The 15224-nt window shown below is 44.3% G+C and overlaps 1 protein-coding gene across 1 annotated transcript in view; it reads right to left on the reverse strand.

Annotated features, from left to right (window-relative positions):
• The window catches only part of LOC105920054 (phosphatidylinositol 3-kinase regulatory subunit gamma), a 149860-nt gene that overhangs the window by 80469 nt on the left and 54167 nt on the right, over window positions 1-15224 (reverse strand). The window contains exon 2 of the mRNA XM_036131913.1: window positions 417-578. Coding sequence (XP_035987806.1) covers window positions 417-578 — 162 coding nt within the window. The remainder of the gene's footprint in view (window positions 1-416; window positions 579-15224) is intronic.

The raw sequence follows: 15224 nt of genomic DNA on the forward strand, positions 1-15224 counted from the left end.
GTGAACCGTATCGTTGAACTAGATCTGTGAACCGGATTTGTGAACTGGATTGCTGAACTAGATCTTTGAACCGAATCTGTCGGAGCTGGTCGCCACAATGTTGGTTCCTCTGGAACAGGAAAGGGTCCCGTTTGCTCCAGAAGTTACTAATTGATTGATGACCCTTCATCAATCAATTAGTCAGTCAGTCAAAAATGCAAAAAACTCACACATCATGACAATATGAATCTGGTGATGTCAGAAACATTTATCACTTCTTCAGTCATGATGATGACTTTTACTAGATGTTCACAAGAGCCTGTCTCCGCTATCCCCTGGTGGTGATCTGGGGTATCTCATATTCAAGCACCTCTGCATCAGATTCAGTGGAGAAAAGCTTAATTGGGTCGATAATGAAGCTTCTAAAGCGTCTGTACCTCAGGTGGTGCTTGAAAGACGGCCTGGACCGCAGACGGGGGCTGGTCTGGCTTTGCTGGCTGACCCTTTGGCTGAGGTGGACCAGGAGATGATCGGGGGGGGGGGGGGGGGGTCTAGGATGGTCTTCAGCCTCTGCCCACACTCCTCCACGGTCGCACTCTCTGAAAAACAAAGCAAATCCATTTAAATATCATATTTTTTATAATAAAAAAATATGATGATAAACCTCTCTTGAAGTCATGTAGCCTGGGTACCGTCAAACGGTAAATGGCGGTATATCAGGTTCTAAGGTCGCCAACTGGCTTCACACCTGTCGGGTATGTGGGTCAGGTCCGTGGTGTTCTTACCTGTCTCCAGCAGGGTGTGATAAGCAGGTGTTCTCCATCCACTGCTGATTATGAGGAGCCTTTAAGGCGTCAGAGCAGCCCTACCTGACCTGTCCTAGCTCCTTGATGTTCTACTTCCTGTCTGCTTACCGCTCATTAATCCTCATCCTCTTCTTCCATAGATCCATTCCAGTTCCTGCCATCCTGCTTCTGGTTCCCTCCATCCCAGGTCTCTGGCCACTCGCATCCCCTCGAGCCTTCCTGGATCTCTGGTAGCCTGGATCTCCTCTCCTGCCGGCGTCCTGCTCTCACCTAGCCTGTCCGCCCTCCGTCAGACCTCACCTTGGTGTGTCGCCGACAGCCGCAGCCTGACAGCCTCCTGCTGACTCCTACCATACCATCCATCGGTAAGTCAGCCTCTGCTGCCGACTCCACTAACCTGTCGGTGCTCACTCTTTGTCTTTCTATCACAGTCTGTGACCAGAGCCCTCCTAGTCGCCCCTACCTCACTTCACCCCGTATCATACCCCTCTGGCATTATTCTTAACAATAAACTCCTTTTACTGTATTCTGCCTCTGTGTTTGTTGCTTTTGTCGTTTAAAACACATTCCCCCATTCATCTACACCCTGACGGTGGTGAGCCACATCGTAGCCACAGCTGCCTGGTGCAGATATGCGAGGCTGCTGCTCCACAGCCACAGGAGTTTAGTCAACCGACAGAAAGGATGAATACAGTCACGTCTGTTCTGGTAAGGTTCAAATGTGTTGGACACATGGACGTAATGCTTTGCGTTTCCCTTTGGTCGTTAAACGAGGGGTTGATTGTTTCTAGAAAATGGCCGCTCCTTTAATCAGACAACATTACAACAGTTGTTCTCGACGTCTTTTAGGTTTTGCACAGCTAGATTTTTCACGAAAATATCAACAAGCTGTGTTTTCAAAGATTTTGTGGCCTTTGATAGTTTCCAAGGTTGGGAATCAAACCCGCAACATTCTTTTTGTAAGGTGTTAAAAATGTAGAAATACTGACAGAAATAAAAGGATTTCACCGGTAAATTTAAATGCAGAACAACACCATAGCTGCAACAGTACCAAAGCGCGCCGGTTTTTAGTGGAGATTTAGTTCCATTTGTTAAAAATGTTTTATTCTGATGCATCTGTATCATTTTGTTAGTGTGTTTAAGGTATTCCATGTTAACATGGCTCTGCATACCTCAGAGTATCTTTGGGCTGGGGAAATCTACCTTCCACTGCATCTCTGATACAAACGCACAGTAATGTTAAAAACCTGATTTAAACGTATATCTCTTTAAAGGATCATATCCTTAATACCCTTAACTTTTTTTGATTTTTGCGCCCCAAATAAATCCTAAAAACATTGTTTGATGTTTTCCAACGTTTTAAACCAGTTTCATTGCTCCTTATGGATCTGCACTGCATCAAAGGCGGACTGCAGAAGCCTGATTGAGTCTCAACAATATCAACTTACACAATCCTCCTCACAAAGATGGTGGGAGGATTGTCCTAATAATAATGTCCTAAGAGCTATCAAAGAGCTACACCTTTTATGAGTTTAAGAGAGGAGTAACTAGCTCCAACCAAGTGAATTCATTTTAATCGGATGTTTAAGTTTTTAAGTCAGCAGCACCTTTTTATTACTGCCAAGCTTCTGTAGTTTTATTTATTTATCAATAAGGTTTTTTTATTGTCCACCTTCTCTGCCTTTTAATATTTTGTGTCCTTCTTTCCTTCTTTTCTCTTTTACCTTTTCTTTCTGCATTGAATTTGAAATAATGTCCGATGTGTTTTTTGCATTAGTATAAAGCGGAGGACTATAGCGAAGGCTGTAATGCCAGACAGGACACGTTAGAAAAAAATAAATCCCTGTTCAGTACAACATCTGTAATTCAGCTTCTTTTACTGATCTAATGCTGCATCTTTAATAGGAAGTCTTAGTTTAGGCTCTCCTTTAAGCCGATATCTTGTCTCCATTATTAAGCATTTAGTTTTTGGCCCATTTAAAATCAGTTTGTTGTCGTTACCCACCCAGTATCTGCCTGCAGTTCCTGATTGGAGACATTTTAGTGTTTTATATCACAGCTAGATTCACACAGATACAAGACAGTTGTTGCATTCGTTATACTGAAAGGTAAGTAATTTGTAAAAAAATTAAAACAGTTTAGGACCGAAGCATCCACCCTGGGGAACGCCACAAGAAACAGATTTAGTCTCTGGACAACTTCCATTATAAGACGCTGTCTGTTTCCCTTTTGTTGGGTAGCTTTCCAACCAGAAAACTGCAGCTAAACTGAAACCATAACATTTTACTATCTTTATTAAAGCATGGTCCATAAACGCAAATAGTACAGAATCTATTGATTTCCTGTCATCCATTTATCTTGTGTAATTGTGTTTTTGGGCTGTGGTATTATTCTAGCTATTTTCCATGCTGCTGAAGATTTAGTTTTCCAACCCAAATCAAACACATGACAAATAGGAAGATCCATTAATGTATAGATCTGTTAAAAATAAAACTAATTGAATCAGACACCTTATCAAACATAAAAGTAATCAAGATATCTGGAATTAGCCACATCCAGCCAGGAGAGGTTTCAACCGTGGAACATGGACTTGGAGCCGCTGACATTTGGCAGAAATATCATAAATACAATAAGCATTCATAATCCTTCTTCATATATTATAACCTAGAAACTGTAACCCTGAATCTTTAAATGTGGAGTCAGGATGAGTCTCAGACAACGCTGGATTGTGTCTATTAACCAGCAGCATCGACTCTTTGAGCGAGTACGAGTGATGATTATTTAAAATCACACCGCCCACTGCAACTATGCCATAAACACACATATTAATTCATATATGCAATTATAGATGAGCTTGACTAGGACTTTCAAGTAGAAATGGTCTGCTTCCTTTTGTTCAGAATATAGAAATACTTCTGAACAAACGTATCTATTTAAACTATTTTACCATCTCTGGTAACAAAACACGATGAACTAAAGGGTCAGAAGTCAGTTTCTGGAGATCGCCTCTGGTGTTTCACGTCCTGATCCTCTGAGAAGCTCTGGTCCAAAAGCCTAACAACAATAAACAGAGAAATATACTAAAAAAGAAGACTCAGTCGCTGCCAGTGACCCAGCAGCCTGACTAAAGCCGATGTTTCCTGAAGGATCCTCCCATCAGGAGCTCAACACCTCCTCCAGTGTCTTTAGGCGCCATGACGCAGATCAGTATGGATTCATTGAATGTATCGGCCTGTGTGTGCAGAATCTGACGGGTCCAAATCAATTTCAATAACACAGAGTGCCCACAGTGAGAAGGAATAATGGGCAGAAGCGCTGACTGAAGACAGGGAGGAGGAGTCCACACATGCTAACATCTGGCTTGATTTACTTCTCCACACGGTGAAACCTTCTACCACGCATGTTTTCACACAGAACACATCAGTAAGAATGCTGGAAGGTGTTTAAATCAGGCTCTCTGGAGGATCTGATTGGCTCAGCATATTGACCCAGACTGAGATCTACAAAGAGAAAAATAAACTATGATTCATCTATAATTGCACAAGCTGCTAAAGAATCATTATTTAAAAGTAAAAGAAAAACTTTTGTTCAGCTTTTGAACTTTGACCAAAATCTCTATTTGTTCTCCTGTGTTTTACAGTATTTGCTAACTCCAGACTTGTGCTACCGCCAGCGCAGAGCTTGCTCATAACAGGCAGCAGGCGTTGCGGTGGATACATGTGTGCAATCAGCGAGGTCAGGTTCATAAATAGAACAAATTTCATGGCAACTGTATGTGCTAAGAAGGAAATGTAAAAATAGACATAAAAACAAACCAATGAAAGTCAGGAAAAACTACGTAGCAAATGAAAAGCTGGGATGTTCAGATTCAAGATCAGATAAGAAGATAAGAAATACCTTCATTGTCCCACTAGGGGACATTTGGCCATGATGATGGCACAACACAGGGCTACCCACAATTTATAGTAATGAAAAAAACAAGGTAATCAAATCTGATCTAAAGCAACAGAAAATGAGCTTGAACAGAAAGGCCAAACTAAAAGTACAAATAAAACTAGATTACTGATAATACAGTATAATCAGATAAAAAAAGATTAACTTTTCAAGGTAAAGTAGAAACACCAGGTTATTTATGGAACCATGTGAGAAAAAGCAAAAGATAATAAACTTACCAGAAAGGCAAAAACAAAATAATTTGTACAATTACTGATAATGCTACATAGATAAAAATCCCATATTCAAGGTAGAGGAAAGACAGCAGCCAATTTACAGAACAATATGAGAAAACTGTGCAATATGCATGGCTGTACAGCAAACACTAAAGTAGCTAAAGTGTGTGCAAATGGACATCAGCATGTGAGGGACAGTGTTAGCGATTCCTGGTCAGATGAGAACCTGTGCAGCATCAGCAGGATGTTAGCAGGTACTCAGTCTGTTAGGAGCAGCAGAGATTATAAAACAGCAGCCGGGAGGAAGGACCTGTGGAAGCGTTCCTTAGAGCATCTAGGATGCAACAGTTGAAAGGAGCTCTGCAGCTCCGCTACAGCTCCATGCATGGTGAGGGGGCGGGGGGGGGATCTTCTTTACCTCAACTATGGTAGATGAGGCACAAATGCTTCTGGTAACACTGTGAGTTTCATTATAACTGCCATTACAGCGTCTTTATTGGCGTGGTTGGATCAGTCTGGGTCCAGGTCTGCGTGGGCTGGGTGGGGCGATCTAACAGTTGGCTTTAAGTTCAGCTGCAGGCAGGAAGACGTTCCTTTGGTCTGTCATGGTGATGAAGGAGCTGAGCTTACATACAAAGCTCTGGATTTACATCTACCTGCCAACCTACAGGGCTATGGACACTGACTGGGAGAAGCTAATTACAACCAGCTAAGAGCTTCTCTGTCAGGTGGTAAGGCACACCTCCGGATCCTCCTGGAGGACCTGACTAGGGTTAGGAAGAGGGACCGCTGTGACCCCCCCCTGGTCTGTTAGCTCCACAAACCAACCACAGAGAAGATGGTTCAGGATAGGAGCCTCTAAGATCATGATGTTGGCATCATGAGTAAGCAGAGCTGCAGTTTTAATTCGGTTCTATTACATTTTATTTATAGCGCCATTTCACAATCTGACAGCCACTGGTGATAAACAAAACAATTGCTTGAAAAAAAAGCAAAACGATGCATTTAAAGCTGGGGTCGGCAATTTTTCCAGATTTTGCCCCAAGTCCTTTTTTTATATAACTGAGCAAGACCGTCTTACCTGCTCTTCTGGGGGATTGCAGGAAAATATCTCCCAAATCCACTCAGGTCTTATTTCTTTCTTCTTTATTTTTTTCTCTTCTTCTTCTTCTTCTTCTTATAAACATGAACGCGGTTCGCTTCTTGCGACTCTCAGCCATGTTAAAAGTCTACGGTGAGAGCAGCAGCGTTATAATGAACGGCTAACCGCTAAGCTAACTGCTAAGCTAACTGCTAAGCTAACTGCTAAGCTAACCACTAAGCTAACTGCTAAGCTAAACAGATACATAAACACTAGAAGTGCACAGCCAGCAAGTTGAAATGAACAAGGAACGAGCCGCAGACTGGTGTTATGTGAGCGTGTCAGAATGATTACATGTGGGACCATCAGTAGATGAGGTGATAACTCAGAACTAATGGGGGGGGGGGGGGGGGGGGGGGGGAACAAAACTCTGAGCTATCCCTGCCATTCGGACCGAACGGCAGATTGGTTATCATTTTTACAGGCCTGCAGCTCTCACAGAGATCCTTTTTGTGAATACATAATGTATTTACTACTTTCAACCATTTTAATTAAAGTGTCTCTGAACAGGATCACCAGCTATAGCTTTAACACTAGAAACATCAGCTTTTAATGGATATAAAACATGAAAGGTTAATTAAGATTGGGGAGGTGTGATATAGAGGGACGGTCTTTAGGGATGATGGAGGTCTCCACTATCTGATCGCTCACACTCAAACCTTCTGTTAATCCAAATTGTGGCTGACCGTGTCGGTCAATAGAGGTCAAGGCTGCAGAGGGGACCAGGCTGACCCGCTGCCTCTCAGGGGACGCGGCTGGAAACAGCTTGGGCAAGGCAACAACTACACAGATGCAACACAATAATCACTATTCTAGTGTTGAATCCATGTCCGATCCAATCAGCTCATTTTTGGCTTTAATCAATAATCTTTGGTTATTATCTTTCCCATATCCAGAGTCTGAGCTCCTGAAATCGAACCTCAGCAGCTGAATCCCTGGAAGGACTGAAGCCAGAAGCTGCTGAAAGCGTTACAGGGACGGTTCGATCAACAGGAAGTCAAACACGACGGCGGCTGAAGCATCTTTTCCTCGGTGTCTGAAGGTCCAGATGGACAGACGTCATCCAGACTGCACCAGCAGGGCTCCATTCCCACCAACAATGACCTCTGAGACCACCAAGGTTAACCAATGAGGCGAGGAGGAGAAACACAGCAGGACAAATGATAATTAAGATGGCAGACAGCAAAGGTGGAGACTAAAGTCAGACAGGAGAGAAACACAAAACACCAATAAAAGTTGTTTTTTGGGTGTAAAATACATCAAAAGATGTTAAAGCCTCAATCTGATTATATTTACTCTGAAAGTCTTAGTGTTCAATTATTTAATTTCAGTTTTATTTAATTAGCTCCAGGTTGGTCAGAAAGTTTCCTCTCTAAGGAAACCCAGCAGGTTGCATCAAGTCTCTCGAAGCAGCATTCACTCCTCCTGAGTTCTCCTACTGCTCTCCAATCTGCATTGTTTGTTGTTATATCAGCTTTTAACTTTTTGTTCTCTGTCATTTTTCTCTTCATAGAAGGTACACCTGGTCTGGCGTTCTGTTAGCTGTGACATCATCAGGGGAGGCAGATCATCCTCTATTACCATCTATCATAGAAAGTACTCCTGGGTCAATGTGAGCTTCTGTGCTTTCTGTGTCTCTGCTCTGTCTTCTCTAAGCCCCAGTGGGTGGAGGCAGATGAGCGTTCACACTGAGCCTGGTTCTGGTTCTGCTGGAGGTTCTCCTCCCTGTTAAAGGGGAGTTTTCCTCTCCACTGTCGCTTCATGCATGCTCAGTATGAGGGATTGCTGCAAAGCCATCAACAATGCAGACGACTGTCCACTGTGGCTCTACGCTCTTTCAGGAGGAGTGAATGCTGCTTGGAGAGACTTGATGCAACCTGCTGGGTTTCCTTAGAGAGGAAACTTTCTCACCAACCTGGAGGATCTGATGGAAGCTGACTTTGGAAAGAACCTTGAGATGATGTGATGTTAATTGGAGCTATATGAATAAAATTTAATTGAAAATTGAATTGAATCGGATAATCTCATCTCAAATAGTTTTATTTTGAAGGGTTTCCTTCTCTTCACACATCATCTGAAACATCCTGCAGTGTCCCAGGAACTCATAGATTCACCTCCATGATTTCAGCAGAAGTCTAATTTCTCCAGAATGAGCCTATTTCCAGGAAACACAGCAACATTTCTCCAGGACAGTTTTTTTCTGACTTAAAATGCTTCCATGAATTATAAAAACTGGAAACAAGAGGCTGCCACTTGGAAAGACCAGGGCCCAGAGGAGAGAGGGGAGAGCTCTTCCATAATTAAAGTGGACTGAAGTTTGAGTTCATGCTGTGGAGCTGAATGGAGCAATATCTTTGGAAGGAGGATGCTGTGAACTTCCTGGAAGATCAAGCGATGGCGCTGACCAGAAACACTCGATAGAAGCAAGCTGTGAAGAGGCGAGTGGATGAGGAGGCCAGCAGGTGAAGGGTGAACCGTTCTCAGCTGCTTTTAGATTTACAGAGCGACGCTGCAGCCAAGAAAGAAACGCTAAGTATCACCATCCTGGTGTGGGGGGTTTGCTTTTGTGAACGTGTGAGCTCTCTCTCTGAACAGAAGATCTCTGATGGGGGCGGGGTTGGTCTGCAGCAGGCGACACACCTGTCAGGACTGCTGAGGACTTCAGGAGCTGGAGGACAACCAGGCCTGGCCTGATGATCAGCCTGTGCTAACGTCCGGCCCTCTGTGGCCTCTGCTGCAGCTCCACATGATCTCTGAGGACAGCAGCTTTAGTTTTACTTACCTCTCCTCAGCACCCTCCTGCTGTTTGTTCCTCCAGGTTAAAGTCAGCGTTGGTTTCCATGCCAACCCAGGATTCATCCATCCAACCTGTCCGTTAAACATCAGAACCTCGGCTGTGCCAGGGTTGTCCTCTGTAGCTCCATCGTCTCCAGCCTTCTCCTGACCGCCGCTCTCCGTTTGGATCTCTGTCTCCATCTTTATATACAGGGGTTGGACAAGCTGTCTGAAAGGGATGTTCGGGTGCTAACCTGGATTGTATCCAAAAAACATAAAACCACGGCTCCACAAATCACGGCAGAATTAAATGTGCACCTCAACTCTCCTGTTTCCACCAAAACTGTCCGTCGGGAGCTCCACAGGGTCAATATCCACGGCCGGGCTGCTATAGCCAAACCTTTGGTCACTCGTGCCAATGCCAAACGTCGGTTTCAATGGTGCAAGGAGCACAAATCTTGGCCTGTGGACAATTTGAAACATGTATTGTTCTCTGATGAGTCCACCTTTACTGTTTTCTCCACATCCGGGAGAGTTACGGTGTGGAGAAGCCCCAAAGAAGCGTACCACCCAGACTGTTGCATGCCCAGAGTGAAGCATGGGGGTGGATCAGTGATGATCAGTGATGGCCCCATACTTGTGCTAGATGGGCGCGTCACTGCCAAGGACTACCGAACCATTCTGGAGGACCATGTGCATCCAATGGTTCAACCATTGTATCCTGAAGGAGGTACCGTGTATCAGGATGACAATGCACCAATACACACAGCAAGACTGGTGAAAGATTGGTTTGATGAACATGAAAGTGAAGTTGAACATCTTCCATGGTCTGCACAGTCACTAGATCTAAATGTTATTGAGCCACTTTGGGGTGTTGTGGAGGAGCGAGTCGGGAAACATTTTCCTCCACCAGCATCACGTCACTACCTGGCCACTATCCTGCAAGAAGAATGGCTTAAAATCCCTCTGACCACTGTGCAGGACTTCTATATGTCATTACCAAGAAGAATTGACGCTGTATTGGCCGATTTTTCATTGTATAATGACACATTAAGTAATGATCCGGTTTGGATCAAACTCCAAACATTAATAGAATGTGTCTTCCATAAACCAAACCATGCTTAGAGACTTAGACTTAGAAAGCTTTATTTGTCATTTTGTATGCACAGAGTGCGTACAGAACGAAATTTCGTTTGCATACAGCTTGAAAAATCAAAGTAAATTGCACTAAATTTCAGGATAAAGATGCAGCAGCGATTTATGTAAACAATTGAAATGTAAAACAATGTAAACAATGCATAGTAAATAGACAGCGTGCTATTTACGGTATCCAGGAGTGTATTATTAGAACCGTGAAATGTGGTGCAGAGTCCATTTGTGGCTTCAGCAGTTCAAGCTGCCACTTGTGTCTCTGCTGTAAAAGTATAATTATTTTTATTTGAATGTTTTCTAGTTTTATAAACCTAAAATCTGTAGTCTATTGACCATGAACTCTGTATTTTTCAACAAGTTTTGAAGAGTTATAGCTATTTTTACTTCTTTTTATATTTGTATTGTTGACTGTAAAATTCTTACTGTTGTGTTTTTAGGTAGACAATTTTAAGATCTGTCCAGGGCAGCAGATGAAAATTAGCCTTTTTGCATTTGCAGCAATGCTAATTAATGTACATAGTCCCTGTCAAATAAAAAAAATAAAAAAAAGATGTGGGACAGATGAAGTCATAGTTGGTTCTAAATCTCTGCGGGGAAGGCAGGCAGCTGCTGAGACGTTCTCCTCTGGGGAAAAGTCTGCGTCTCTGCAGGACGATGGACACCAGAGATGTTTGCAGATGTTTCTCAAAGGCCACTGCTGATGTCTTTCCACCTTGGCGTTGGTTTAACCCACTCCTTTATGCACCAACCCGTCAGAACCACTGACTGCGTCCATATTGGTGGTGGTGACCAAATGGATGGACGTTATCTGGCTTGTTGCCTCCAGTCTCACGTCTTCAGCTGAAGTTCTGGTTTAAACATCTGGAATGCAGCTGGTAACGGTGTGGGTCACAGCAGCCGGCCGTCGTGGGATCGGCTGTGATCTCAGTGGTCAGAGCGTCTCATGGTCTTCTAGGAAGAGAGGAGAGCTTTCTGTGATGCAGTGATAAAAACAAGCTGACACGTAGAATCCTCTGTGAGAATTTACAAACGCGTCTACGGCCAGACTAAACAGCTGATAGAGCTGCAGCAGATAAGAAGGAGCGTCCTCCATCTTTCACCTCAACCTTCCTCCTCTCCTCTACCTCCACCCGTCCTCCCTCTCTCTCTCGTCGCTCGCCCGTCTTATCTCTGCGTTCCCATCCACCTCCCGGGTTCAGCCCCACCAGAGTCACGCCGCCTGTTAATTCCCATCGATTTGCTTCTCTAACTAATGCCTGAATAAACCGAGCCATCAGCAGAGGCGCTTAACGCCGCCGGATGGCCTCCGCACGCTCCTGTCATCAGCCGGTGATTTGTCAGGGGGATCCCCCCCCCCCCGTGTTACCGTGGTCACCGTGGGATCCAGGCTCATCTAAAGATCATTTTACACGTTTGTGCTGCGGGTGTGTGGCGATGCGTGAAACCTATCAGCGTCCTCAGACGCAGAGAGGAGATTTTAATCAGCCGGTAATTTGTCCAGATGAGGATGCAGACAAAGCTGATGGCTTCTCTTGTTCTCTGGAGAACTTTAAATGTAATCAGCCTTCCTTCAGAGACGCTGATGATTAAAAATGGGATTCTGCCGCGTGGCTCGTTGTTCCTGGAAGGCTGGCGGTCCGTCACAGAACCGACGGCGAGACGCCACGGCTCAGCTTTCAGCACACATGCAGGTAAAAGTGAAGGTTTGCTCATTGTTCCAGCATGCAGAGAGCCGGTTCTACTTCTGAGAACACCCAGGCATGCTGAGGGAGAACATCTCTCCACAGAAAGACCCGAACCCGGAGTCGCCTCGCTACGAGGCAACAACCACCAACAACTCAGTCATGTTTCTGGACTGTGCAGGAAGTAGGAGAACCCAGAGAGAACCAAGGGAGAACCCGGAGAGAACCCAGAGAGAACCTGGAGAGAACCCGGAGAGAACTCAGAGAGAACCCAGGGAGAACCAGCGGAGAACATGCAGAAAGATAAACCCTGCTGCAAGCTAACAGAGCTCCTAATGGATGCATGGAAACACTTTAGATCTTTATATTTGGGGATGAAATAAATGAGTTAACAGGTTTATATTTTTGTCATTTAAAACATTTTCAATGACAAAAAAAAAAAGAAGAACTGGTTCAGTTTTACGGGTAAACTGCGTGATGGTTGGTGAGTAATTAAAAACAGCACAACTAAAACTGCATTTGTTTAATAAAACACAAGGAACTCCAGAGTCTCGGCGTTTCCAGACGTTTTCAGAGGAAGAAATAAAAGATCTGATCATCATCGAGGTCGTCACCTCCTTAAAAGCTGGAGGTTTGATGCCGAGGTGGAAAGACCCCGCTGCTGTGCATCATCCTGGGAAGGGTCAAAGGTCATCTCCAGCCCATCTGAGCTCCACCTTCCTGCAGAGAGGAGAACATCTCAGCAGCTTCCAGCCTACAGGAGGAACGTCCAGCAGGTTCAGGCCAGGAAATGAGCAGAAACCAGGAGCTCCACCTCAGACTCTACAGGCCTCAGTCAGCAGGCTGACTCTGAACCAGATGACTGCATCTGGACAGAGGAGACCAGAGTGGAGATGTTGGACCATGATGGACCAGGTTTACACCTCCGAGCAGCTGGTGAGCACCGCGGTGGAGCGATGATGCTCTGGCTGGTTTTCAGAGTCAAAGTCAGATCCTCTGAGCTGAAGCTCAGCCCAAACTGGACCGTCAGCACGAAACGGACCCAAACATGAGAACATGGAGGTTAACGTTGATGTCCAGAGGATGCCCTCTGCTCCCTGACGGCTAAATGCAGACGACACATTTCACTGGGACATGCAAAAGCTGCCATGATAAAGTTTATTATTATTATTATTATTATTATTATTATTATTAGTAGTAGTATTATTAGTCCAGTGGCAGGTGATGAGAACGCTCCTGCAGGCTGTAAGACCACTGAACCAGAGCGCTGCTACACCTGGAGCTGTTCCCCTTGTTCCCTGACCTCAGGGAGGAATGCGTCTGAAGGAGCCGGTCAGTCACAGGACGTCTCTGTAGAGCAGAGAGACGGATGTGTGGGGCCATCATGTGTTCGTTAGAAGTTCAAAGAGTGGAAAGAGACCGGCGGGCACGGCGAGAGGCGCTTGTTTAGGGCCCGTTGTGCTGAGGCGCGATGGCCCGGCGTTCCCACACAGGCAGAAAAACGCTGCGTTTGTTCGGGCCGCATGCACATGATGTTTCTGCAGCCGCCGCCTGCATCTGTCATGGCTGTGGAGAATCAGAGCAACGTAAACAAGTCCATAAAACGTCACAGGAACATCAGCAGTTCTCCTTCCAGCCAGGAACCGTCTTTCACTGAGGTGGAAGTTGGCTGCAGGGGAAATTTTATTTTATTGTTTTTAAACAGAAAAAACTGAACCTTCACACTGTGGAACCAAATTAGTCGTTTCCATTCCAGTCACATTTGAAACTAAATGAAAGTTATTTACTGTTGAGGCCAATGCAGCATCATGGCTGCATATTATAATAATAATAATAATAATAATTATTATTATTAAAATCAACTCAGTGGGATGAATGTACTCCTCACTGCCGTCATCAGCTTGTTTTTGCCTCTTATCTACAGAAATCCCTGAACAGGAAAGCAGCCATGGTCTCTAAATGATGTTTTTGCTGAGTCAGTGTTTTCGATAAATGGGTAATTTTAAAGAAGGAAGTCTTTAACTTTGGTTTAAAGTCGATGGCAGACGATGGGGACACACCTTCAAATCCTCTCAGATTACCAGACGAAGCGCTCCTAAAATGTTGGTAATGCAGAGGAGAGTTAATGTTAGCCTCTCCTGCTTGGTGCTGGGCGGTCCTGCTTCCGCGGGTTTGCACGGGCAACAGGGGGTGGTGGGGGGATTTGTGTTTGAACTGGGTCAGAGGGAGCTGCTGCTAACGACCCTCTGTGCCGTCATGGCTGCCCTGGGCTGATGCTCCTTTATGGCTCAGTGTTGCAGGCTTTGTATCGATCACAACGTTTTCACAGCTGTGCCACATTTCAACACAGACGCTTCTTTAACACCCACACAATCACAGAACTAGGGTTCCATATTGAGATTTCGGTTTTGTGGAGCACACCTGTCCATGTGGCACACCTGCACACCTGAAAGGCCATGATAGGATTTAGGTTCCTCCGGTGAACCTAAATCTTTTTCTTAGGTGCACTCGATCCCTATGTAACGCTGCAGTTTAACAGATTAAATTAGTCCTTTTTAATTGCTGTTTACTTGGACAATATTAACGTGTAAATGATAAAGGCAAGGCAAGGCAAGGCAAATTTATTTATATAGCACAATTCAGTACAGAGACAATGCAAAGTGCTTTACATGATTAAAATATAGGAAAATAATACAGAATAAAAGCAAGTAGGAATAGTATAGAAACAAAAAAGAACATTTGAAAACAGTAAAACATTTTAACTTGAACATTCAAAGGCAATTCTAAACAAATGTGTTTTTAATCTCGATTTAAAGGAACTCAGGCTTTCTGCACTTTTACAGTTTTCTGGAAGTTTGTTCCAGATAAGTGGAGCATAGGAACTAAATGCTGCTTCTCCATGTCTGGTTCTGGTTCTGGTTCTGCAGAGCAGGCTGGAGCCAGAAGACCTGAGTGGTCTGGAGGGTTGATGCCCTGATAACAAGTCTGTGATGTATTTAGGAGCTAAGCCATTTAGAGATTTATAGACTAACAGAAGTATTTTAAAGTCTGTTCTCTGAGATACAGGGAGCCAGTGTAAGGACTTTAGAACTGGGGTAATATGCTCTACTTTCTTAGTCTTAGTGAGGACGCGGGCAGCAGCGTTCTGGATCAGCTGCAGCTCTCTGACCCACTTTTTAGGCAGACCTGTGAAAACACCGTTGCAGTAATCAATTCGACTAAAAATAAACGCATGGATTAGTTTTTCCAGATCCTGCTGAGACATCAGTCCTTTAATCCTAGAAATGTTCTTCAGGTGATAAAAAGCCGACCTTGTAACTGTCTTTAGATGCTTTTGGAGGTTCAGGTCTGAGTCCATCACTACTCCCAGGTTTCGGGCCTGATTTGTGGTTTTTAGCTGAAGCGACTGAAGCTGTGTGCTAACTTTTGATCTTTCCTCTATTGGTCTAAAAATTATTACTTCTGTTTTGTTTTTATTCAATTGGAGAAAATTTTGGCACATCCACGTATTGATTTCTTC

This window comes from Fundulus heteroclitus, unplaced genomic scaffold (assembly GCF_011125445.2).
Source record: "Fundulus heteroclitus isolate FHET01 unplaced genomic scaffold, MU-UCD_Fhet_4.1 scaffold_46, whole genome shotgun sequence".
In the NCBI taxonomy this organism is placed as follows: domain Eukaryota; kingdom Metazoa; phylum Chordata; class Actinopteri; order Cyprinodontiformes; family Fundulidae; genus Fundulus; species Fundulus heteroclitus.